This window comes from Myotis myotis, unplaced genomic scaffold (assembly GCF_014108235.1).
Source record: "Myotis myotis isolate mMyoMyo1 unplaced genomic scaffold, mMyoMyo1.p scaffold_m19_p_21, whole genome shotgun sequence".
Lineage (NCBI taxonomy): Eukaryota > Metazoa > Chordata > Mammalia > Chiroptera > Vespertilionidae > Myotis > Myotis myotis.
The window spans coordinates 9,218,734-9,244,081 of NW_023416326.1; the positions used below are offsets into that span (position 1 = coordinate 9,218,734).

Consider the following 25,348-nt stretch of genomic DNA (forward strand, 5'->3'; position numbering starts at 1 on the left):
ATAAATGTACACATAGAAATGTTTTCTATCCAAAGGTAGTGGCTGCATGAGACTTAACATTTCTTTCTTTCACCAGGTGTATTTTTTAACAATCCCCAACCCCCCCTTTTTATAGTCATATGTCTTAAAAGAGATATAAGCAAACTCATATCAGATTGTTTAAAATTTGTAAGCAGGAAAGGAACATTGAAAAGTTGACGTTGAATACTGAGCACAACACATTTTGGTGGGGGGCGGGTAGGGTTAGCTCAGATATTATACCTTTCTCGTGACAGATCATCTTTGAGGTCTTTTATGAAGACTCCTGTGACAGGATCCCCACACTATAAGAACTCAAAAACGAAGAAGGCCCTGCTGGTATGGCTCAGTGGTTGAGCTTCAGCCCATGAACCAAGAGGTCTCTGGTTCGATTCCTGGTCAGGGCACATGCCCGGGTTGCAGGCTCAATCCCCAGTAGGGGTGGTACAGGAGGCAGCCAGTCTATGTTTCTCCCTCATTGATGTTCCCATCTCTCTCTCCCTCTCCCTCCGTCTCTCTCTAAAAATCAATAAAACATTTTTAAAAATGAAGAGACTGTACACATCACGTAGGGGACATCCCACACTGCAGGACCACAGTGTCTTTTGCAAGAAGATAGCATCCTGCCAAAGCTAAATACATTGCATTCCTGCGGAACTTGGATAAGAGATCTTGATATTCTCCATCATTTTCATCAGCGAGTGTATTTTTATTATACACACGATTCTCTTTGAAATGCATTTCAGAGCTTGCCTTCCTGGTGGCGGATTATTATTTTTTCTATCATGAACAATAGCATTATTTTGGGATCTTTAAATTATATTGTTTAAAACCTGACACCTGTTGCTTTGACGACAGGTCTGTTTGGTTTCTGTGCAGTTACAGCCACAAACCACGGTGGTGCCGAGATAAGTTGAGGGATTTCTTTTGGAGGTGTTGAGAGATGCCATTCTCTTAAAAGCAACCCTATCCTCTCCCACAGCTGCCCCTGCTCCGTAAGTCTGACAACAGCCAAAGACAATGCCAAGATCCACCCTCACCCTGCTTCTCCGGGCATCACAACTTCCTTTCCAACCATCAGCAATAGCAACGGCGGCAGCCACACAGCTCCCTCTCAGCAGATAGGAATTCCATTTTCTATCTCTGTGCCAAGCAACACTCAATTACTTTCAAAAGATTAGAGCCAGGTAGTGTTGCATCATAGTTCAGAGCACGGAGCTATGTATTTATTTTTAAATCTTATTTTTTCAATGACAGCGGACATTCCATATTATTTTGTGTTAGTTTCAGGTGCACAGCACAGTGGTTAAACCATCATATACTTTTTTAAAAATATATTTTTATTGATTTCAGAGAGGAAGGGAGAGGGAGAGAGATGGAAACATCAATGATGAGAGAGAATCATGGATCAGCTGCCTCCTGCACGCCCCCTATTGGGGATCGAGCCTGCAACCTGGGCATGGAATCAAACCTGGGACCCTTCGTCTGCAGGCTGACATTCTATCCACGGAGCCAAACTGGCTCGGGCGACAATCATGTACTTTGCAAAGTGTCCCCCCTGGTCTTTCTAGTACCCACCTGGCACCATACATACTTATTACAGTATTATTGATGATCGTCTCTAGGCTGTACTTTACCAATCCCCGTAATTGTTTTGTAACTACAGATTTGTACTACTAATCCCTTCACTTTTTACACCCAACCCCCAAGGCCCCTCCCCTCTGGCAAGTATCAGTCAAGAGCACAGACTTTGCATCCAGTGTGACTGGGCTCCTGTCCTGGCTCAGGCACTTGCTAACCATGTGATGCTGGGTGAGTTACCTCTTGTCTTGGTGCCTTAATTCTCTCATCTGCAGAATGGGGGTTCGACAATGTGAAGTACATAGACGAATGCCTGGCACTGTTAATGTTTATTCTAGGTATTGATAAATAAGTGGGTTCTTTTAAGGAGTATTAGACTGGATGTCAGGGTATTTGCGTTTTAGTCTTTCCTGCTATTAACTAGACCATATCTTGTAAAGATGGTCAGGTGTAAGTCAGTACATATTCGTCCATATGTCTATGTGGCCTGCACGAAACCAAGGGGCGGAACCAACTGGAATGTAGGATCTCCTTGAAGCTTAATATCTTATAAATCTGTGTTGCTTTTTGCCAAATGACGCACCATTGGTGGATTGTTTTGAGTTTTATTATGTGTAATTGACTATGCTTAGGTTTTTTTAAAATTAATAATTTGGAGTAGCCCTAGCTGGTTTGGCTCAGTGGATAGAGTGTCAGCCTGCAGACTGAAGGGTCCTGGGTTCGATTCCTGGCAAGCGGGTGTACCTTGGCTGTAGGTTCCATCCCTGGCCTTGCTCGGGACATGTGGGAGGCAACCAGTCAATGTGTTTCTCTCACATCAATGTTTCTCTCTTCCTCTGTCTCTCCCCATTTCTTCCACTCTCTCTAAAAATCAATGGAAAAATATCCTTGGGTGAGGATTACGCCCCCCCCCCTAAAAAAAAAGATAGCACTCAACTTACATGTGCATTATAATCCCAGCTATAGATAGTATTGTTTTGTATGTGTGTGTTTTTAATTCATTATTATTTTTTTAATTTAAATTCTTTAGTGTTTAAAGTATTACACAAGTCTCCATTTTCCCCCATCGATCTCTCCCCAGCTGTCCCCACCCCCCATGTGTTTTTTGTTTTTAATTACTAGTGGTATGAGCAGAAAGTAGCTAGAAACAAAGCATTAAAAACCAGAAAGAGAAGGAGAGAAGGAGAAGTGATCTCTGTGTGGAAAAACCTTCACTACCATAGACAGGGGGCTTTTGTTCTTTTTTTCTGATTTGGGCGTTGAAAACAAAAATACTACAGATTATTGCAATGCTCGGTAATTGTATACTCAGCAAATCCCATTATTTTTTAAATCACTTGCTGTTGGAAAGCAATTGGATAATCCCCGCTTGGAATGCCCTTTGGGTCATCGCCACCCCCTTGGTTCTGTTAATAAAATTAAAACAGTTGGGGGAGATATGGGGATGCTTTGAAATGGGTGTTATCATTGTGATGTCTGCACCTGGGAACAAGGGGGTACCTCCCAGGAACCATAGCAGGCCTATGTGTGAGCCATGGGAGTTGGAGAGGAGACTTCTCATATACTTTTATTTTGAGATGCCAGGCTAATTTACATCCCTCAGCCCTTCCACTGCCAAACTGTAAAAGTCCATTAAGTGAAAGGAAGACACAAATTAGCCACCGGCACTCCGGGCTGGAGTTTTGCATCCACCCTGTCATTCCCCTGCCTTCTAGCTGCGAGGTTCTATTAGGCAGCGAGTGAGAAAATTATACAGCTGTACACTAATTGTACAAAAGAGTCTGCAAGGAGGAAGCGGGGCCCAGGACTTTCTGAAAAGTTGCCAGGAGGTGTGTGATACCTGGCTCCATCATTCTTATCAGCCGGCTTTAAAGCCCACAGCTCTAGGCCTAGCCAGTCTGGCTCAGTGGATAGAGCGTCAGCCTGCAGACTGAAGAGTCCCGGGTTCGATTGTGGTCAAGGGCAGGTACCTTGGTTGCAGGCTCCTTTCCGGCCCGAACCCTGGTCGGGGCACATGCAGGAGGTAACCAGTCTATGTGTTTCTCTCACATTGATGTTTCTCTCTGTCTTTCTCTCTCTCTTCTACTCTCTCTAAAATCAGTGGAAAAATATCCTCAGGTGAGGATTAAAAACAAACAAAAAAAACCCTACAGCTTCCAGGTTGATCGGCTCCCTCTCAGCACAGCTCACTCCCCCAGCTCCTGACAAAACTGGGAAAATTCCCCTCCTGTCATCAGGAGCTGCGCAGTCCGGTCCCGGGTGCTGTCGGACAAATGCGTCCCAAATCAGAGCAAACAATAATGCAAGACAGCTCCGTGTCTGAAATAAGGAGCCGGGGCTGTGAACAGTGACTTCTGCCTCATCCTGAGCGTCCGTCCAGGGTTAGCATTGCAGGCGCCCACAGTTGCCCTTGGAAATATTGTTGTCTCATTTTCACTTGCATGAACCGAAGAAAACAGGTGCCCCGTGGAGATCGTGGGTCGTCTGGGAGCCGTGTCTTTGAGCCATTACCAAAATAGATGGGACATTGTTACCCAGGGGCGTGGGGCAGCACTGATTTTTTGGATAAATGCTTTCTTTATTGAGTAGTAAAAGCACCAGGGAAGGTTTTTCAAGGGCAGCAGCTCTGTAGACTCTCAGATGCATCAAAGACTTGGTTGGGTGGGTGATCACAGCCAACAACAAGGAACCGAGCAACTCAATGGGAGGGCTCAGACATGAGAGAGGTTTTCCTCCAGCAAATAAGTTCCTTAGCATGATGCTGCTTTGTTTTTCTCCAGATGTAAACCAAGGTGTTCCTTAGTGATATCAAGGTTATTGTCCACCTACGTGAAGACATTTACTGAAACATGACACTTGGCTGACGGATATCTGGTCTCATCTTAAACAATTTCTGTGCATTTAAGCTGAAACTATATGTTTTGGAATACACTCAGGACCCCACTCTATTTTTTCATCTATTCACAGTGAAATTCTGTTTCCTTTTTAATATATATATTTTTTTATTGATTTCAGAGAGGAAGGGAGAAGGAGAGAGAGATAGAAACATCAGTGATGAGAGAGAATCATTGGTCCTCTGCCTCCTGCATGCCCCACACTCGGGATGGAGCTCACAACCCGAGTATGTGCCCTGACTGGAAATTGAACTGTGACCTCCAGGTTGATAGGTTGACATTCAACCACCGAACTCTCTTGTGGCTATTTGAAGTTTCTATTGTTTGAAGAAATTTTAAAATCTTTACACAGCTATGCATAAATTTAGCTACTGTTGTTGAATCACTCCTAACTATATTCTCCAATGTGGCTGCAATTCTGACAGTACCTAAACAATAAAGTATTATAATTAGATAGAAATTAAATAACTAATTCTCTCTGTATTCTATATTTTCATTTTATTTTTATCATATTCATATCAAGATGCATTTTTGTTTCCTTTAAAGCCTCTTACATTCTTTTTACCTTTTCCTCCCCAGAAGTTTTTATATTCTATTATTTTTCATTTCTTGGTAATATCTCCCTGTTTTGCTGTGCATTTCCATCTTTGCCAAAGCTACTTTTCAGGGTTTTGATAATTAATTCAGTTTTCTTCTACTTTTTCTGATTTGGAGGATGTTTTTCCTAGTGTCCTTAAAATTGCCTCCTAATAGGATAGCCCACTCACTTGACCTTGTGGACATGGCTGTATTACAATACAGTAATTGCTATTCATCAAAATGACCTTGAGATTTCATGAAAATATTAAGTTGTTCTAAGAGTATTCCTTTGCTTATGTACTAGCTTTTCATGGAAGACTAGAGGCCCAGTGCATGATATTTGTGCACTGTTAGGGTCCCTAGAGGCTGCAAGCTGCCAACCTGGGCCTCCCTCCCTTCCCCCGGCCGGCCCTGCTCCCTGGTTGAACTCCTGGACGACCTTCCAGTCAAGGGGACAATTTGCATACTACACTTTTATCATATAGGATTGCTATGCTGCCCAAGAAAGGGTCCTTGCCTCCAGGACCTTACCCTCAGATAGGTAATATGCACGGGAAAAGGTGTAACAAAATATGGCATGCCTTGCTATGACGGAGGTATCTAAAGAGATATGAGGACCAAGAAATCATTTTCTGCTAGGCTGGGCTGAGCCATTTTCATGAGCAATTTGGCTGGGGTTTGAGTTGAACATTGAGACTTGGACGTAATTTTAAGAAGAAAAGAGGGCCACAGATAGATCATTCTCAGAGGGAAGCCTGCAGGACGCAGCCAAGGAGAATCAATCACAGTGGCTGCATCGGAAAGTTCATGTGAGGTGATAATGGCCATAAACCTGGGAAAGCCCATGAGCGCCCCATCGGCGGGGCTTCGTTAGCCAGTCTAACATGGTGTATTTAATCTCGGAGGCCCTAGGAATCTGTGGACTTTTTTTTACAAAAGTAGGTGGTGACTGATCAAAGCAGTCATCGGAAGAGGCATAGGATGGAGGCATGCGGCCTGGATTAGATGGGGACTGGATGGAGGCATCGTGCCCAGCTTGGAGGTCGCTGCCACAGTCCAGGTGTGAGCTCACGCAGGCCCCATTTAGGTTCCGGTCGGAAGTCTGCTATTGTGAACGACAAGGGTATACTTTTCAAAGAGGAAGAGGAACTAGTTTGAAAGGAAAGGTGATTATTGGAGAGGGGGGGTGGGGTGCGGATGTTGGATCATCCCAGTAGAAGTTGCCAGCACTGGGTTGAGAGTGTGGCCCTAGTGCTCACACCTGCATACTGGAGCGTGGGCCAAGTTTGCCTTCGTACTGACAGTCCAGGCATAGGAAAGGGAAGAAATGCTGTTTGGAAAACTTTTTTTTTTTTAATTTTCTTTCTCACTAGTCATTGTCTTCCTAAGGAAGCAGGGACCTGGGTTTCTTTCTATTTATTTTATTTTTAAAATGTTTTATTGAATTCAGAGAGGAAGGGAGAGGGAGAGAGACAGAAACATCAATGATGAGAGAGAATCATTGATCTGCTGCTGGCGGCCTTCTGCACGGCCCTCAGTGGGGATTGAGCCCATAGCCTGGGCATTTGCCCTGACTGGGAATCGAACCAGCAACCTCCACCGTGGTCAGCAAACTGCAGCTCGTGAGCCACATGCGGATCTTTCGCCCCTTGAGTGTGGCTCTTCCACAAAATACCACATGCGGGCGCACATACAACGCGATTGAAACTTCGTGGCCCATGCGCAGAAGTCAGTTTTTGGCCTGGGCGAGTCTATTTTGAAGAAGTACTGTTGATATTTGGCTTTGTTGACTAATGAGTTTGCCGACCACTGTAGTGCATGAGTCGAGCTCAACCAACTGAGCCACACTGGCTCTGGGTTTCTTTTCAAATAAGGATGGGGAGGGCCTTGTAGATGGAAGGTTCTAGTAGTAACTCCCAGGAAATTACTAGCAACACTCTTGATGTCAAATTTTCGGTGATGATTAAAGAAACTCTGCAGGGAAAAATGGTTTATCTAAGTTCATATTCTCAATCCCTTTATTCTCAGACATGGCTCAGACAGTCTGGTTGCTTTGACCTCGTTTTCTATGTCTATTGCATCAGTAATGTCTTCGAAGAAGGTGATGGGTATGCTTCTTTGGATGCAATTAATATTACTCTTATTATTTAACCTCTTATGGTAAAAAGTTGTGTTTATTATTATACCCTGGATTGGAACCCTAATTTAGCCAAGCTATTTGGATGGGTTTATCTCAAGCGATAATGCACAACCCCTTTTTAAAGTCATGCACACTGAGCCAATTTTCAGTGGTTATAAGCGGGGAGGTCTTCCTTCCTGTGGAATTAGCGGTAGCTGAGGATTTGAGTCTGTACTGTCTTGCAATCCACTAATGTGATATTTACCGAGGAGGCATCAGTCTGGAGAAAGGTAGTCAATATAAATCAGTGTTGACAAAGTGTGATTAACTCTGAAATATTTCATCAATGCCGCGGTCCCAGGCAGCCTCTATGCTAATTACTAGTCTCTGTGCCTAGTTTCAGGGGACTCGGACAGACCCTGGGCACAGCAGACACAGAGCAGCAAAATTGCAATTATGCTGAGACCGTCTCTGATGACAATTTATGCATCTGGTGTGATGACCTCCCCCTTCCCAAGAGGGCAATAAACAGGATGCATTTTCATTAAGATACTAATGCACTTAATCACCAGGGGAAAGGGTTAGGAAGGAGCGGGAGACCTTCCAGGGCCCTGGGATGGAGCTGATGGGGAGAGAGGCTTTATTCTAAAGGCAGCTTCTTGGCAAAGCTGGAGGCAGGCCCTGGGTGCCTCCCACATGCCGTCAGTGCCACTCATTGGAAAAACCAATTCCAGATGAAGTTTGGATCTTCTTCCAGCTACATACCATGTGGAATGTGTCAGCACTACCACTAAATGTAAACTCAGATGATAAAAACACAATTTCACCGCAGTGTGTTCTTACCCATAACACTTTCATGGGGCTGAGGGGTTTGCATCTCCTCCTGCAAGTGGTGTAACAAGGGCGATGAGGATGGTGATGATGAAGATGAGGATCACTGTTTACCAATAAGAAGCATTTACCAAGCACCGAGTTGTTTTGTAAGACTGTGATTCAGGTCACAGCAAGAATCAGGGAACCTCAGGCATGGCTGCCCTCTAGGAGCTTCCTGCAAAGTCCCAAATGAGCCCGCCGATTATTGTCCACAATGAAGTTTATGTCAAAAAGGCAATACGCCTGCCTGGCCGATGTGGCTCAGTGGTTGAGTGTCAGACCAGGAAGTACGAGGTTGCCAGTTCCATTCCCAGTCAGGACACATACCTGGGTTGCGGTTCCATCCCCTGTAGGGAGTGTGCAGGAGGCAGCCGATCAGTGATGTTTCTCATTGATGTTTCTATCTCTCTCCCTCTCCCTTCCATTCTGTCTAAACAACAATAAAACATATTGGGGGAAAAAAAGACAATATGCCTTGATGCATCCCAGCATTAGTCACCCAAAGAAACTCAGACTTAGCTAAATACCATAGATGCATGCCCCACGGACACCAGTAGTTTGGTGAAGGCCTAGGAAGGCGGAGAAAGGGGTGGATGGATGGAGGTGGGCAAAGGGTGGAGAAGAGGGAACAACTGCAATGGTATCAGCATTAAAATTTTTTAATAAAAAAAGAGAAATCCAGACTTGACGATACAAGAAGATAGTTGTGATGCTTGAGGTTTCATAGAAATAATCTGCTTCAAAATGTCTTTGGATCGTGAGATCCCGAAAGACTGGGTCTTGGCCCGGGTGAGCTAAGCATCAAGTGAAAGGCTCATTCTGAACAGGAAGTTTTGAAGAGCTTCACCAGATAGCTTCTCGGTGCTCAATGTGTCTTCAGTGGTTGTCACAGAGCATCCAGCCTCGTGACACTTGTCACTTCCTCGTGCCTACTGTTTAATTTTGCGGGAAGGGGACAGGAGTCGGCCACTGCCTGGGGACGCTCACATTTCCTGGGTCTTGCCCATCTGACGGCTTGTTTCCTCCCGACCCTGTGTTTCAGGGAACATAGAGTACAGCTGTCCTGCTACGAACGAATGTGAAATCACGAAGCGCCGGCGTAAATCCTGCCAAGCTTGCCGCTTCATGAAGTGCTTGAAAGTGGGCATGCTGAAGGAAGGTAAGGCCCCTGGGCGGCAGCCCTGCGCTTCAGGCTGGGAATGGGAGGTGGCGGGGGGGAGGGGGGGGCACAAGGAATTGTCACAATGCGAGAGAAACCAGGAAAAGATGGGGGTCACAGTAAGTGCCCGAATCTGAGGGCGGAGCGCCTCCTCTTTCTCTGACCGCTCTGATGCCTCGTGGCTAGCTGCTGACATCGACAGGAAGGGACAAGGTATGACATACCTGTTGTTTGGCTCAACCCACCAGGTAGGTTTGGGCAATTCTGGTTTTCTTCATCCTTACAATTTCCAGAAGGCGGAAGATGGAGAGCAACCAGGAGATGACTGTTATTGTCTTTCTGCATTTCTTCTTTATCAGGTTCGCAGAGAGATTTTTCCCATCTTTATTGAGCTAGGATTGACAAAGTATATATTTAATGTGCCCAAGTTGCTGTTTTGATATACATGTATTTTGTAAAATAATTGCTGTCATGTAGCTAATTAATATATCCATCACTTCATGTAGCTACCATGTTCTTCTTGCTTAATTAATCTTAGATTTATTTATTTATTTTTTTAAATATATTTTATTGATTTTTTACAGAGAGGAAGGGAGAGAGATAGAGAGTTAGAAACATCGATGAGAGAGAAACATCGATCAGCTGCCTCCTGCACATCTCCTACCGGGGATATGCCCGCAACCCAGGTACATGCCCTTGACCGGAATCGAACCTGGGACCCCTCAGTCCGCAGGCCGATGCTCTATCCACTGAGCCAAACCGGTTTCGGCTAATCTTAGATTTAAAGCACAGTTTTTTGTCTTCTAATCTTATCTTTTGGATTGATTTTCTATTATGAAGAACTTGCAATCATGACATTGACATTGTTGCTCTCAGTTGGGGAGAATAGCAACATACACAAGATAATAACCGTGCGAGTGCGTACTCTGCTCTGAACACACTGACTAAGCTCGCACAGCCGGGAACTGGAAGCAAATTGTCAGATTCTAGAATTCACTCAACTCCCACCCATATCAAAGGTCCTGAAATATTTGTGTATCTCAGCATATCTGTGAAACTAACATTCTAGCTCAGAGAAAATTTGTATGTGTGTTTTTTTTTAATTTGAAAACCCTAGATTTAGCTGTGTGTGTGGGTTGTTTTTTTTTAATGTATCTTTGTGCATAGGAATGCCTTTATAAATGCGCGTGTTACATACTGCCTTTGAGTTATACTATCTCCTTCTCTTCAGAAAATTTGTCAGAATTTAAACTAAATATAGTAGCTTTATAAAGGAACAAAATGAAAGCTTGGTCATTGACAGTTGAGAGAAAATGAGGTAAAGTAAATATTTAAATGTACAGCTTCTGCGAAGTCAGAGACTGCCTCGTTAGGGTTGGCTCTGTGAGTTTGTTGTGTTGTTACTGGCGATCACTGGCTTTTTAACCTCCGCATTTAAAGATCCACGTGTGTTCCCCAAGAACGAACCGGAGCTTCACTCGGCGTGGCATTGCCCACCTCATCACTTTTCCTGGTTGGTTCTTATTCCACGAGTTTTCCCGGGAGCAGTGTGATAGGACAATGAGTAGATCAGATCATTTGGGGGTGGGGGTGTGGAATTCACACCATGTTTCTCTGTGGCTTGTCCACTGAGAATGAACTCCTTCCTTGATAGGAACAGAAAAATGCTTAATGAAGAGTCGGGAGCTGAGAAGTCATTGTTTTCAAAGAGCAAGTCCATTTTTAAAAGTGTTATGGAAGTAATACATGAATTAACAACTTTTGAGTTGATGTGTCGTAGATAGTGATTTTATTTTCACAATCTGGAGCACACTGGATACACCTCCATTTCCAGATGGATAGAAACGTTCTGATCGGTTTGATGTTACTGCTGCGATTTACACGACTGTGTGTCCTTCCAGGTATGAGAAGGATAGAAAACAATATTTTGCCCCGAATACTTTTACCCTCTTGTGGTTCTTAAGCAGGAGCCATCTTGAAAGGTGCTTAGAGCGACTCAAGAGCTGTGAATTGTGTCTAATTAAATGTTGTTGGTGAAAGGCAATGGGTGTGGTGCTTATGTGTAATATTCATGCCTCTTCAGTTCGATCCTGTAGAGGGTTTCTCTTCAAGGAAATGGCTGCTGTGGCTGATCTACTCATGTAATAATTCATTTTCCTCTACCCTCTTATGCCTACTTTGATGGGCAAATACCAGTTCTCTAAGGCCCTTCCCCCAAAGAGGGAGGATGGAATGGTTATGAGCAAATACGGAACGCTCTTTTATTTTTGTACTTGAAAACAAAATGCAGTGACAAACGGCATTCCGTCCGGCATATAAATGCACAATTCTGCATGGTCATCGCCTTGACTGCAGACCAGCCCTCTCCGCCTGGAGAGAATGATCCCCTCTTAAGTGTGTCTTTATGGATGGAGAGGGAGTTGAGTCCCAGGCAGTGTGTCAGGGATCAGGATGTAGTAAATCTATTCAAATGTAAACCTGTTCAATTCAATTACCAGCCCCTAATAAAATTTGCTGCTACAACCCCCGTGTTGACCACGGCGGTCCACGCAGGCTGGTGGCTCAGCGGGTCTGGAAATTGACAGACACAATCTATTTAAACAAAAAACAACAACATTAGTTCTCAAATCTGAAATGAAATCAGGTTTCCACAGCTCTGATGGGGACCTTCTTTCCTTTAACAGGTATTTTCTGTAGTCAACTAGCCAAATGCATCTTAGATAACGCCTTCCTAAGGGAAATGAAGTTTCTTTCCAAAGGGCGATTTATAGAAAAATGAGACTTTCACTCTTTACAAATAATAATCCTTTATTGATTGCCATTTCCTTTTTTTTTTGTTAAACCTCACCAGAGGATATTTTTCCATTGATTTTTAGAGAGAGGGAAAGACAGAGAGAAACATCGATGTGAGAGAAACACATGGACTGGTTGCCTCCTGCAGGAACCTGGGCCAGGGCCCAGGCCAGTAAGGAGCCTGCAACTGATTCCTTGACTGGAATTGAACCCAGGACCCTTCACTCCTCAGGCTAAAGCTCTATCCACTGAGCAAAACCAGCCAGGGTTTGATCACAATTACTGCTAAAGACCTGAGGTGCCAAAAGGGAATGATGGCCCAGTGAGTGACCAATTCCAGTTATGCTATATTGCCTATAATCAAATTCCTACCAGATATGCCTTCTCATGAGCCAGCACCAGAATAGTATCTGAATGAATGACATTTGATTTTAAAGTTAGAATTTTTGAATGAAAAAACTGTTACTAGTTGAAGCCATGAAACAGATGTGCGGAGAAACAACAAAAAACCGCAATATAACAAAAGTCCAAGAAGTACACTTAAAAAATGATAGTTTCTGCAAATCTGAGTGGTTACACCATTCCGCATCCTGAAGAATTCTCCTTTTTTTTTTTTATTTCGGTCTCGGGCTCTACTTTGCTGGTAAGCCTCAGGAATGATGGGCCAGCATGATGTTTACGGCATCATCCCATACTGTATGTCAGAGAAAACCCATCTGTTACAAGATATCTGGTCTCCACATTCGCCTTTCATTTTTTGCAGGTATTGTGTATTTGAAGGGGGAAAACAAGACCTCCTCAAGGTGCACCCGTAAATCTGGCCAAGATTTATTTTTATTTTGATCCTTCTCCTTGGGTGCTTAAAGATGACTGCAGGGCCAATGCATTCAGTTTTCTCTCTGTCGGTGGCAAAGAGAGACATTTTATGAAAGCAGTAATTATTTTGCTTAGGTACAGAATTCACTGATCAAAGGATGAAGGGTGTTTTGCTGTTTATTGCTGTGATGGGTTTCACCTTGGCAACTCAATTATTAATTTTTATTTTTGGACTCTTGCAAATGAGAGCAAGACACCCACCTTTATGCACAGTATGGCATGCTTGCATATTGAAGGGCGGAGGACCAGTTTAGCTATGTCATGAGTAAAAGTGGGCTTTTATACTATGCCTTAAAAAAAGGGAAGGGTTCTTTAACCTTTCTTTCTTAAATTTATTTTATTTTGTTATTTTTTGGTAATCTTCACCCAGGATATTTTTGCATTGATTATTTTTAGAGAGAGTGGATAGGAGGGCGAGGGACAGAGAGAAACATCAATGTGAGAGGGAGAAACATCAATTGGTTGCCTTCCGCATGGGCCCTGGGGATTGCCTGCAACCGAGGCATGTGCCCTTGACCGGAATCAAATTCGGGACCCTTCAGACCTCAGGCCATTGCTCTATCCACTGAGCAAAACCAGCTAGGGTTTAACCTTTCTAATCTTTAGTGTCATCATCAGTAAAATGATGGTAGCAATAATAGTGTTTGCCAATAAAGTGTTGTGTCTAGGAAGATACGATAGGTTAAGTGCTTGTCGCCCAGTGTGGCTCAGGTTAAGGATCAGATCAACATCAGCTGTTGTTGCTGGACACAGTCAGGGTCAAGTTTTAGACTCAAGTCCTGGCAAAATATTTCTGGATTTTACGATGGTACCAAAAGGATATGCACCGCGTAGGAATCGTGCTTCGGATTTTGAATGTTGAGCCTTTCCCAGGTGAGCAATGGGCAGTAGGATGCTTTCTTGTGATGCTGGGCAGCGGCCCTGAGCTCAGCTCCTGGTCAGCCCCGTGATGACCAGGGTCAGCCAGGACACCCTGCAGTGTAGCCAGTGTATTAGGTGATTCTGCCCGATGGGGGGCTGATGGAAGTGTTCTGAGCACATGTCAGGTGGGCTAGGCTGGCTCGGATGATCAGTTGGGTAGATTGTTACTTTTCAAGTTCACCTGGGTGTATCAGGAGGCAGCCACATCCTTCCTGGAAGAGCATCCTTAGTGCATGAGATAGCACGGCTTTATTCATGTCGCTGCCATGACATCTCCCCAATCAGTTGTCTCGAACCCCAGGACATAAAGAAAAAATGATCCCAGAACTGTTTTTGCTGCCTTCACAGCTTGCGTCTTGATTTATATACGGCAGCGGGACTCCCATTCCTCTGGGCTCACCCTTATCAGCAGGCCAGCAAAGAGCAACTTCCCGGTCTAATTGCCCTTCTGTTTATAGCTTCCATTTTAATAAAATGTTCATGTAAAGGGTGTAGCATTTTCCAGGTAGGTTTTCTTTAAAAAGAAAAAAAATGAAGCGACTCCAGTCATTTAGTAGCAAGCAGCTGTGTTTTTGCTTACTTAAAGAACCTGCTTAGCAAATGCATCCGAACAAAATCTCTTTTGTACAAACTCCCGAAGAAGACATTGCCAAGGTGAATTTTTTTTCTCTCCCCCTGAAGTCTAATATCATTATGTTGCCAAGTCGAAAACAGAAATTATCGGTAGGGAAATTCGGGTTCTCACCGCCTTCAAAAAGCAGAACAAAGAGAAGGAGGAAGCTTTAATGGTATTCAAGGGAAATATTTCTGTGTTAGATGACAGGTAATAGAACCGCGTTGACCTCCCTGGTATTTCTTGCACTCTCTGTTGTAATATTATCCTAAGAAGCTCCCTCATTAATGCAGAGTGTTAGACAAAACTCCCAAGTTATCAGATCAGCAGCAGCAAAGAGTGCCTTTTTGTGAGCTGTCTTGACACTGAGCCATTGGGGAGTATATTTAAGGTGCCACCGAAAAAGTTATTTCAAGTAGATACACCAGTCGGTGATTTTGTTGTTGTTGTTCATGCTTCGTTTGTTAAAATATATTTTTATTGATTCCAGAGAGGAAAGGAAAGAAAGAGAGAGATGGAAACATCAATGATGAGAATCACTGATCAGCTGCCTCCTGCCCGCCCCCTACACCGGGGATCGAGCCCGCAACCGGGCATGTGCCCTGACCGGGAATCAAACCGTGACCTTCTAGTTCATAGATTAACACTCAACAGCTGAGCCAGGCTGGCCAAGTTGTTCATGCTTTGTTGATATGAAATGTCTCAAAATGAATAGCAAAGATTTTACAGGTAAAAGTCATAACCTATTTTTGAGAGCTTCATATCTTCATATGCATTAGGCTGTGTAGTGTGCGCTTTGGTTGGGTTTTTATTTTTTTGTTCTAAGCCTTGCAATGACCCCTGGAGCGGGCATTTCCCCACTGCACAGAGGGAATGGAAGTGAGAGATTACTACTTGCAGCCAATCGATGTCTCTCTCTCATCATTGATGCTTCTATCTCTCTATTCCTCTTTCTCTAAAATCAATAAAAACTTTGAATAAAGTGCCTTCAGAACCATACTCCTTATAAGTTTTTCCTCTGACTCTGTACCTCAGTTATTTTGAGGTTAGGTCCGTGGTCGGCAAACCGCGGCTCTCGAGCCACATGCGGCTCTTTGGCCCCTTCAGTGTGGCTCATGCGCAGAAGTCGATATTTTGTCGAAGAGCCGGTATTTTGTGGAAGAGCCACACTCAAGGGGCCAAAGAGCCGCATGTGGCTCAAAAGCCGCGGTTTGCCGAGCCGCAGTTTGCTGACCACTGGGCTAGGCCATCCGGTACCACTGGGGGATGATAGTCTTACTGATTTTATGAATGGGGAAGATCAAAGCACTGATATTTTAAAGACGGGTCCATGCTTCTGCATCTGATCCATGTGGGTCTTCGGCCATCGCATGCTCCCTGTGCGCGTCTGGTTCTCTGAAGCAATTGTGCAGGCACATATTCTCCAAAACCAGCAATCCCATTAGAAATGAAGTGGGCTGTCTCATGTAAACTCACCAAAGAGAGCACCACAGATTATTGGAGCAGAATACGTCTCCCCTCGCTGCATGTGCGCGAGAGAGGACAGCAAGATGGCAATTATGAGAAGCTGTTCTTCCAGCCCCTTCTCCCTGCTTTCCTTGGAACACTATTAAAAGTTAATCATTTATGTCATTGTCCCCATGTGTCATTTCCATTTGTGAACTTGAAATAGGGAGCCGGCAGTTATCTAGTTCGCTACACATTTTTATTCCTTTTGGATTAGAAAGTCCCCAATGGATTTCGCCCCCAGGATGGGGAAAACCTGCCTCACCATTTGCTCATGCGCTGAGAGTCCCGTGACACCCCAGTGAGTGATGGGGGGAGGGGCTCCCCAGCCACAGAGGACTCGGATGTGGAATTTTCCCCATCGGCCTCCAGATAACAGATTTTTGCTCCTTTTCACCCACGCACACGTATATCAATGTGGCACTGATGATGGGACTTACATTTAATGTAAGGGAATCCTGGTAGACATGTGAATAAGGCTCATTGAATGCAGTGCTAGTGATTGTATTTCATGTGGGCACCATTCCTAATTGTTAGTCACCCTTTGTGTTAAGACGGCTCCCTCCACGTTTCGTCAGGTGTCTTAGATGGTTTTGCTCATTCCTAAGTCGCCCCCAAAATGAAAGCTGAAATCAAGCGCTGGTCATTTTTGAAGAGGCCGTTCTGTACTTTTGTGTCTCTCTCGCTTAGTAGGTTATGGAGCCACCAACCAGCTTCCCCGAGGCAAGCTGTCTGCAAAGGAACAAGCCAGCTGGCTTGGCCAAGGTTGATCAATGATGGGAGGCAGGCTGGGTTCCAGGTCCACAAAACCCACTCAGTGGAGAGTAGGTCAGCGGCTTCCCCAAAGCCAATTAGCTGGCAGAAGTCGGCGTGCCCAGTGCTCGCCAAATTCCCCGGGCCTGCTGGCTCTGGTGGGGAGTCCATCCTTGGGCTTCCTGGCGAACCGGCCTTCAGTGAATGGCAGATTGTGCTGTGAGAGCCAGTGTGGCTCTGTGGCCACTGGAGCAAATCTCAGGGACCTGCCACGCCCACTCAGCCGTGGTACCCAGGTGGACTGCACAGCCCAGGTACAACGGCAGGGATGGAGGGAAGCTCGGGTGCGATGACTTTCAGCCCATTTTCCACATCACAGATCTGTTTTTACCTGACATCACTGAGCCACACCATTGAAAGAGCACAGCGTGGAGTGTTTTGGGGAAGCCAAGCATTAGAGACCTTTGCCAGGGGGTGGTGGGATCTGTGCTATTGTAAAGCCCCAGTTGTAACAAGCTCTTATTTTATAGGTGACTGTGGTGAGCAAAGGGGGACCCAGGGCAAAACCCAAATGGGGGGTTTCTTAGCAGTGGCTCGTTGGTTAACCTGTCTGTCCAAGGATGAAGCGAATCCAGGATCAGAATCCCTTCCCTGTTTTCTTCAACTATTCATTTTCAACTATGACGTCTTTTCTGCAGAGGCTGCATAATCATAATAACGTTAAGATGCCTGGATTTTCTTACTCGAGTGTTTAGGTATATTGGGGATGTGGGGAATTTACGGAGTAGCATATATAACAATGAGATCATGCACGTCTCCTGGTTGAACTCAGAATGTGTGTGTGCCTAGATCTGAACTAATTTCCAGCTCAGGTTCAACCCTTGGGAAGTTGAATCCATTTTCCCTGGCCAGCCTCTCAGATCTCAGCTCCCATGTCTTCCTGGAAGCCACCTGAGCCTCAGCTAGTGGCCTTTCCCTGGACTGTCCAATGAATGTCCCCCAACAAAACGTCTCCCTCACATACCACTTTTATGGGGCCACACATCTTCCTCTTCCTCCCATTCCCCTTCTCTCCTTTAAAAAAAAAAAACACAAAAAACTTTCTTTTTGTTCTAAAATTTCTTCTAAAAGCAAAGTTGCTTCCCAACCGTACCCAAATGACTACTTGGTGATTCCCAAGCTCGCAACCTCCAAAATTCCCCCTCCTGGCCCCCTCTCAGCCACTCACCTCTCTGCTCTCCCCGACATTCATCTCCAGGACTATAATTCTCCTCAGTGTCAACATTATCATCATCATTAGAATATGTGAAGCCAATTAAATGGCAATTACTCTGACCTCAGCCAGTCTTAGGTTATTATCAATTCCTGCATAATTTGGAAATATTGGGAAGGAAAGTGGATTCTTGCCTCCAGGCCTAACCTGTGTAAATATTTCTATGTATTGTTCGAAAAATACACCCTGATCTTTTTTTCCCCCCATTGATTTCTAGAGAGCGGGAGGGAGGGAGGAGAGGGAAAGAGAGAGAGGAAAAACATCGACATGAGAGAGGCACATCGATTGGTTGCCTCCTGCACATGCCCCTGAGGTGCCCCTACCAGGGCTGGGGATCCTGCCACTGACTTACATGCCCTTGACTGGGAATCAAACCCATGACCCTACAGTCTGAAGGCTGATGCTCTATCCACTCAGCAAAACTGGCCAGGACCTCCCTGTTCTTTATAACATCTCGAGTTGAATCTGGTTTTTCCTCCTGGAGTTGCTCTGTAGCTACTCGTGGGTCAAAATGATACAGATTCCTCAGGCCCATCTCTAAACATTGACTCATCCACCCTTTATCCATTCATTCAGTGAGTGAGGATTTTTTGAGGCATGGCTCTATACAGTTGACTTTATTAGCTGTTGGAAATTAAAAGTGAACATGACAGCTTTCTGCCCTCATGGAGTTTATCATAAGCCTCATTCCTTATAACCATACAGATTTCGCCCCTTTCTGGATGTCACCAGCATTTCTATTGTTTCAGACAATAGAGCACTCTAACTTCATGTGTTCCAAGAGGAAAGTAGACTGCAGTGATAAAAGCTTGGTCTCTCAGATCAGACGGTGTCTGTGACTGTTGATTGAACCCTTGAAATGCAGCTACTACAACTGAACAATTGAAGTTTTAATTTTAGTTAAATAGTCCCACGTGGCTGGTGATTGTTGGACAGTGCAGAAAAGGAGGGTTCAACCAAAACTTGACTAGTTGCTGTGTTATCTTAAGCAAGTGACTTTGCACCTTTTAAGCCTTCTTTGTAAAGTGGGGGTTCTAATGATGTAGCCAGAGGATGGTTTGGGGTTTAAAGGAACTAATAGATGCCATATTCTTGGCCTAGTGCCCGGCAAACAACCAACACTCAGAAAACCCTGTGTTAGTATTAAGGTTTAGTATTCGGTTAGTCACGTGGTGTTCCTCACAGAGGGGAGCATAGACAACTTGAGAACAGGGACTGTGGCTGCTTATATTTCAGACCTCCATGAGACCTAGCATAATCATCACCTACATAGTAAGTGCTCAATAAAATATAGCATGATTCTTTGTCTTTTTTTTTTAGCTTTTAGTTCCATTATGAAAATTTCAGTGTAGAATAATTTTGTCGTAACTAATGATATTAGAAATAAGTCAGGGGCTATCATCATCTGTAAATTATTTCTACATTTTTCTCTATATATGTATGTGACCATGACAGGATTTGATTTCAGCAGTCATGTTATATCGAATTTATATTGGCATTATTTTATATCTCCCTTCTCCTTCGATATTTGATAAGTTGATGAATAGAAATGAGAAAATTAAGGCCTATTTTACATAACATATCGATAACTTGCTAAGATCAGACAACAAATAAATGGTAAAGCCTGCCCTGGCCAGTGTTCTCAGTGGTTAGAGCATCGGTCCGAACGGGTCTCAGGTTCGATTCTTGGTCAAGGGAGCATACCTGGGTTTCCAGTTTATTCTCCACCCCTGGTCAGGGAACATGTGGGAGGCAACCCATTAATGTGTCTCTCTCTCACATCAATGTTTCTCTCTCTTCCCCCCTCTCCCTCGCTCTCTTCCCCTTCCATCTTCCCTCCTTCTACTCTCTCTCTGAAAAGCAGTGGGGGAAAAATATCCTCTGGTGAGGATTAAAAATTAAAAAAATAAAAAGTAAAGCCAGGGTTCAGTCCAGATTTCCCAGACTCTGAGCCCGTCTACTAACGACACTCACACATGCCTAATGAAGTCTTTTGATTTTCCTCTTTGTGAGTTAATCTTTCCAGCATGTGGAGAGGTGAACTGTGATTCCCATTACATGGAAGCCACTGGTGTCTATAACTTTTGTGAACAAACAGACCTTTATTTCAAGGGATGCCTTTGGGACCAGAGCTGCCAGGATTCCAGCATCCTTCTTCATTGTAGATACCCTAACGCAAAAGGGCGAGGCCGGAACAGGGATGCGGTTTGATTTCTGCAAACATTGCTCTCTGTGGAACCCCCATATTATTTGATGAAGTTTCTGCGTAGGCTGTTTCTATCCAGTCTTAGAAAGGGCTTGGATGATGTGGGAGCTGCTCAGATTTCTGAGCGGCGCCCCTCCCTGTCGTGTGGGCCATCAGAGGCGACTGTGCAGCGGCAGAGACCGGACCGTCTGCCCCGAGAGGCGTGTGGCCCTTGTCTGATGATTTCATTTCCAATTTGCTCCATCCCTTTCATGCTCCACAGGCAACAGGTCCGGATGCGTGGCCTGCGAACCGATGCATTTTCTCCAGGATTCCGCTTGCATCTGGAGGTCTCCCCAAAAGTCATTCATTAGGATCTGGAGGGGAGAGTGTCAAAAAAATAAAGCTTCGCTAATGGTGACAAAGTAAAAAGAACAGGGATTCAATTCAAGCGGCGTGTGCCTAAGAAATGTTAGCAATCCCCCCCGCCCCCCCCATTATCTCACAAATCTCTAACCGTTTGGTTATGTGTGCCAGCTGGGAAAATCCATCAGGAGTTTTGTCCAGGTAGAAAGAACAAAATCCCCAGCTCTTCCAGGTAGTAATTCTGCTTCTATTTGGATGTCACTCGGGAGCTGGCCTCCTTGAGTTCCCAAGCTCAGAAAGCAGGGGCGTCTTCCCTTCCTCACCTTTTCTCCCTTAACGTGCAGCCGCAGGATCTAAGGAGCGGCTTTGGTGAAGGCATTGATTTAAATGGAATCCCAGAAGGAGACAGTGCTGGAGTCAGCTGGACTCCTAAACAGTCCGGGGAGACCAGTCATTTGCATATTGGACAACAGCTAATGGGCTGGGGACGCTGAGCTTAGGCCTGGGGTCTTCGCCATCCTAGCGAGAGACATCATTGTCAAAAAGTCTTGTAACATGAAGTGCTAAGGCACCTGTACATTATTATTATTATTATTTTAAATACATTTTTAATTGATTTCAGAGAGGAAGAGAGAGGGAGAGATAGAAACATCAATGATGAGGGAGAATCATTGATGAGCTGCCTCCTGCATGCCCCTCACTGGGGATCGAACCTGCAACCTGGGCATGTGCCCTTACCAGGAATCAAACCATGACCTCCTGGTTTATAGGTCAATGCTCAACCACTGACCCATGCTGGCTGGGCTTATTATTATTATTATTTTTAATTTACTTTCATTTTTCTTTGTGGCTGGATATTTTAAAGAAATTCAGGCCTGTGGGAAGTGGAGGTGGGTTCAATTATGAATTGTTAGTTTCCTCTCACATTACAAAAGTCTATTAGGTAGTATAATATCTTACAAAGTCACGGGCTTAATGTAGGTATTTGCTAAATAAAGATAATGCATTTGGAATGTATTATAAACTCACTATTCTACATAGCATATTATTAAGGTCATGGAATTTGCTAATAGGCAGATCTGAGTAGTTGTTTTTTGACAATCACTAGCAGGTTTCTTAATGTTTCTAGCTGCCTTTTCTTTATAAATAGGGATGATCATAATGCATATTCTACAGAGTTTGCTGTGAGGGTTAAAGAAGATGGTGTATTTAAAATACTTAGCACAACGTCTGACGAATGTCCGTCCTCGGGAAATGTAAGCTCTGCTTCCTATCAGCATCGTCGTCATTATTCTGTTGTCCAGGTGTTCGGACGCTGCCTTGGGAAATCAAACACAGCTCGGTGGTGCTTGGTCTCAAATGTCATTTTTCTGGCATCCGCCCCCTCCCCAAGATGACCGAGTGCTGTGTTCACAGCAGGCCTGGGTTGTCCTCACGCCACTGTTCTCCATGACTCGCCGGGGTCAGAGGTCCCCGCTCAAGCTCAGTGTGACTCCAGCCCCAGACCCTGGCCTGTGCTCCTGGGAGCTGCAGGTGACAGGCAGGGTCAGCAGAACCTGCCAGAATTACAGGGACCCCTCCGTGGGCTGTGGGGGGACAGCGAGGACGTCTGTCACGGACCAGAAACAAATGACCTTGACTCACTCCCTGGGATCACTCCTCATCCGGAGCATTGCTCACTTCTGCCCAAGTGCAGTTCCTTTTGTAGATGCGAATGTGTTCATGCAGCTCAGCTTTTCAGGATAAACAGGATACAAGTTGTGAGTGAAGAAAGGACCTCAACTTCCCCTAGACCTTCTTTTATTGATTGATTTTAGAGAGAGAGGAAGGGAGACAGCTACAGAGAAGGGAGGGGGAGGAGAGAGATCAATTTGTTCCATTTATTTATTTATTTTAAATATATTTTTATTGATTTCAGAGAAGGGAGGGGGAGAGAGAGATAGAAACATCAATAATGAGAGAGAAACATTGATCCGCTGCCTCCTGCACGCCCCACTCTGGGGATCGAGCCCGCAACCTGAGCATGTGCCCTGACCGGGAATCGAACTGTGACCTCCTGGTTCCTAGGTTGACGCTCAACCACTGAGCCACACAGGCTGCGCTGTTGTTCCATGTATTGATGCATTCATTGGTTGCTTCTTGTATGTACCCTGACGGGGGATCGAACCTGCAACCTTGGCGTATGGGGATGATGCTCTAACCCACTGAACCACCTGGCCAGGGCTCCCCTAGATCTTTGAGCAAGTATGTTATCCCTGAGAAACTGTGTTTCAGTTTCAGGTTCTTGTGTGTTTAGGTCAGTGAACAACCTGGGTTTACAGTTGCTGCAGGTCGCGGGAACCTGTGGTTCTTCCTATGTCCTCTCAGGTGCTGCCTGGAAGCTATTGTTCCAGACAGGAAGTGGCGAGTGGGAATTCCTCCCGCAGGGGACTTGCTCTCCTTGGTTTATCCCTGGGTTGCCGAGACCATCAAGTACATGGCAGCATCACGGGACTCTGTAGCGCCTGCACGCTTGAATGCTGGTTTTGTGCCCTGTACAGCAGTGCTTAGGGCCATGGTTACAGCCCCTGGTACTGGGGTAGGAAGGCTTCTCCTAGAGGGAAAGAGAAGGCAAAGATTAAAAAGGTGGGAGGGGAGCCAGGCCGACGTGGTTCAGTGGTTGAGCATCAGCCTATGAACCAGGCCATCGTGGTTCAATTCCCGGTCAGGGCACATGCCCGGGTTTCGGGCTTGATCCCCAGTGTGAGGTGTGCAGGAGGCAGTGGATCCATGATGCTCTCTCATCATTGATGCTTCTATCTTTCTCTCCCTCACCCTTCCTCTCTCTGAAATCAATCAAAACATATATTTTTAGAAAAAGGTTAGAAGGGCGGGGGGGGGAGCAAAAACTGACTCACCAGATGACTCGTTCCCTGCTTCTCTTAAATAACTTGCTTTCTTTAACAGGTTCTCCATTCCCTCTCTGTAGTACAGTGGGAACCTGGTGGAATGCTGAGGCCAGCTCGCCCCCCCCCCCCCGCCGCCCCCCCAGACCGCAGGGCAGTCTGGTTTCGGGAGGGGACGCCCTGCCTTGCTGGTTTCTTCCCCAGCTTGTCTCTAATTAAAGTACTTGCTCTGAACGATCTTTAAGCACTGGAGCTTAATGAAGTTAGAAAAGGGATTTGCATACAGTTTTGTGAAGACTTCAGATTGTTTGAGTGTTTTCTCCAGGGAGGACTGGAAAGTCTGGAGGCAGTTTGAATTCCTGGCCGCGTATTCCATTTTGTTCTTTCAAAAAATCTCTCTCTTGCTGGTGCAGAGTTGAAAAAAGCCGGCTGCCCTCCCTCCCTCCTCCCACCCTCCCACCCCCTAAAAAACAAAAAAATAAAAAATAAAAAAAGAAAGAAGAAAGAACCCTGTACCTCTTGCTTTGCAAAGTGGCTTCTTGGGAATTAGCAAGTCTTTGAATGTTGGTATCTAATTAAAGGATGCCTGCGTCTTTAACTCTCCTTGGCAGTGTTACCTTTGACCCTATACTATGGGGGGGGGGGGGGGAAGGAAAGTCACATTCATCCAAAATAACCCGAAGCTGGTACGTTTGGATGCTCATGCTCTTCACGGACCCTGAGCTGAGCAGGAAAACAGCGATGCGTGGAGAGTCAGGGAGCAAGTTTCTCCATCGGTGCTCACTGCTGACCAGTCAAGTGCTGGCTAATTCCGCCTGTTGGCCATCGGAGTAGCAGTCATTGCCATCAATAGCTGTAATTAGGTTTATCTACCCTTTTACCCAATACCATCCTCTTTGCCAGATTGTTATTGTTGGGGGCCAGGCAGAGAAATTCCGGAAAAAAACACACACAACACACCATTTCACGGATTGATTTCAACGCCATTCAGCCCTTTAAGGGGACCCTCCCTGTTAGCCATCCCTCCCTCGTCCATGTCCCTCTCACATATTCAAACGCCTCTGCAGAAGGAAATGCCACGGACGCGTGTCACGTATCTGAAAAATAATTAATAGAATTGACAGGAATGTCGGTTTTCTGCTGAGGCGTGTTTCTCCTAATCCCGCGGTGCAATCTTGAGCATCGATCCAATGGTTAGGGAATCTTGTCACTCTCCACCTACGCTCCCCGGGCTAAATATCTCCCGGACCGAAGGTTCTGGAACCACATTGGCCTCCTCTGCATTCTCACCCGCGTCGGGCAGACATGGGTCTGCTCCCACTTGGGTGCTGGGCCCGGCATAGGTTCCGCGCCTGTGCACGCTGCTTGCCGGGTGCTGTGTACGTTGCTCAGAAGATTGCAAGCGGCACATGGGAGTGTTGGAATCCAGGCGATTGGAGTGCAGCCCTGAAAGTGTCCAGGTTGCACCTGAACTAGCTGGAGCCTGCCAGCCCCCGCAAGCCCACTGAGAGCATCTGTCTCGCCAACGCCTCGCTCATGCTGTCTCCCCGGCAGGACCCCCGATTCTCCTGACTATGAGCATAAATCATCCACCTGTCAGGAGCGCTCGCTGCCTGGATTATGCAAGGTGCCTGCCTTCATTTGGAGGCGGCGTGAGCAGGGGATGGCTGCGAATGGTTTGCATTCATTTTCATGCCATCCCAGCATTTCCCTGGCTTTAATGAGGGGATTAGGGGCGGGGACAGTGACTTTCAGAACCGAGGAATGTCTTCAAGATGCTGGAATTTGCTTTGTGTGTTGGGGATGGCTTCGTTGGAGATTTCATTTTTTACTTTTTTTTAATCCCAGATAAATCAGTGGTTTCAAAATTTAGGCGAAGGAGCCGGGTATTAGACAAAGCCAGCTGTCTGCCTCCCTGTTTATTGGCTTCATGAGAGTTCCCTCCAACCGACGA

The 25,348-nt window shown here is 45.4% G+C and overlaps 1 protein-coding gene across 10 annotated transcripts in view; it reads left to right on the forward strand.

The window, feature by feature from the left end:
- ESRRG (estrogen related receptor gamma) overlaps positions 1-25,348 on the forward strand; it is a 460,187-nt gene that overhangs the window by 333,781 nt on the left and 101,058 nt on the right. For all 10 annotated transcript variants that reach the window (XM_036354663.1, XM_036354656.1, XM_036354664.1 and 7 more), the window contains one exon: positions 9,107-9,223. In XM_036354663.1, the coding sequence (XP_036210556.1) occupies positions 9,107-9,223 (117 nt within the window). The remainder of the gene's footprint in view (positions 1-9,106; positions 9,224-25,348) is intronic.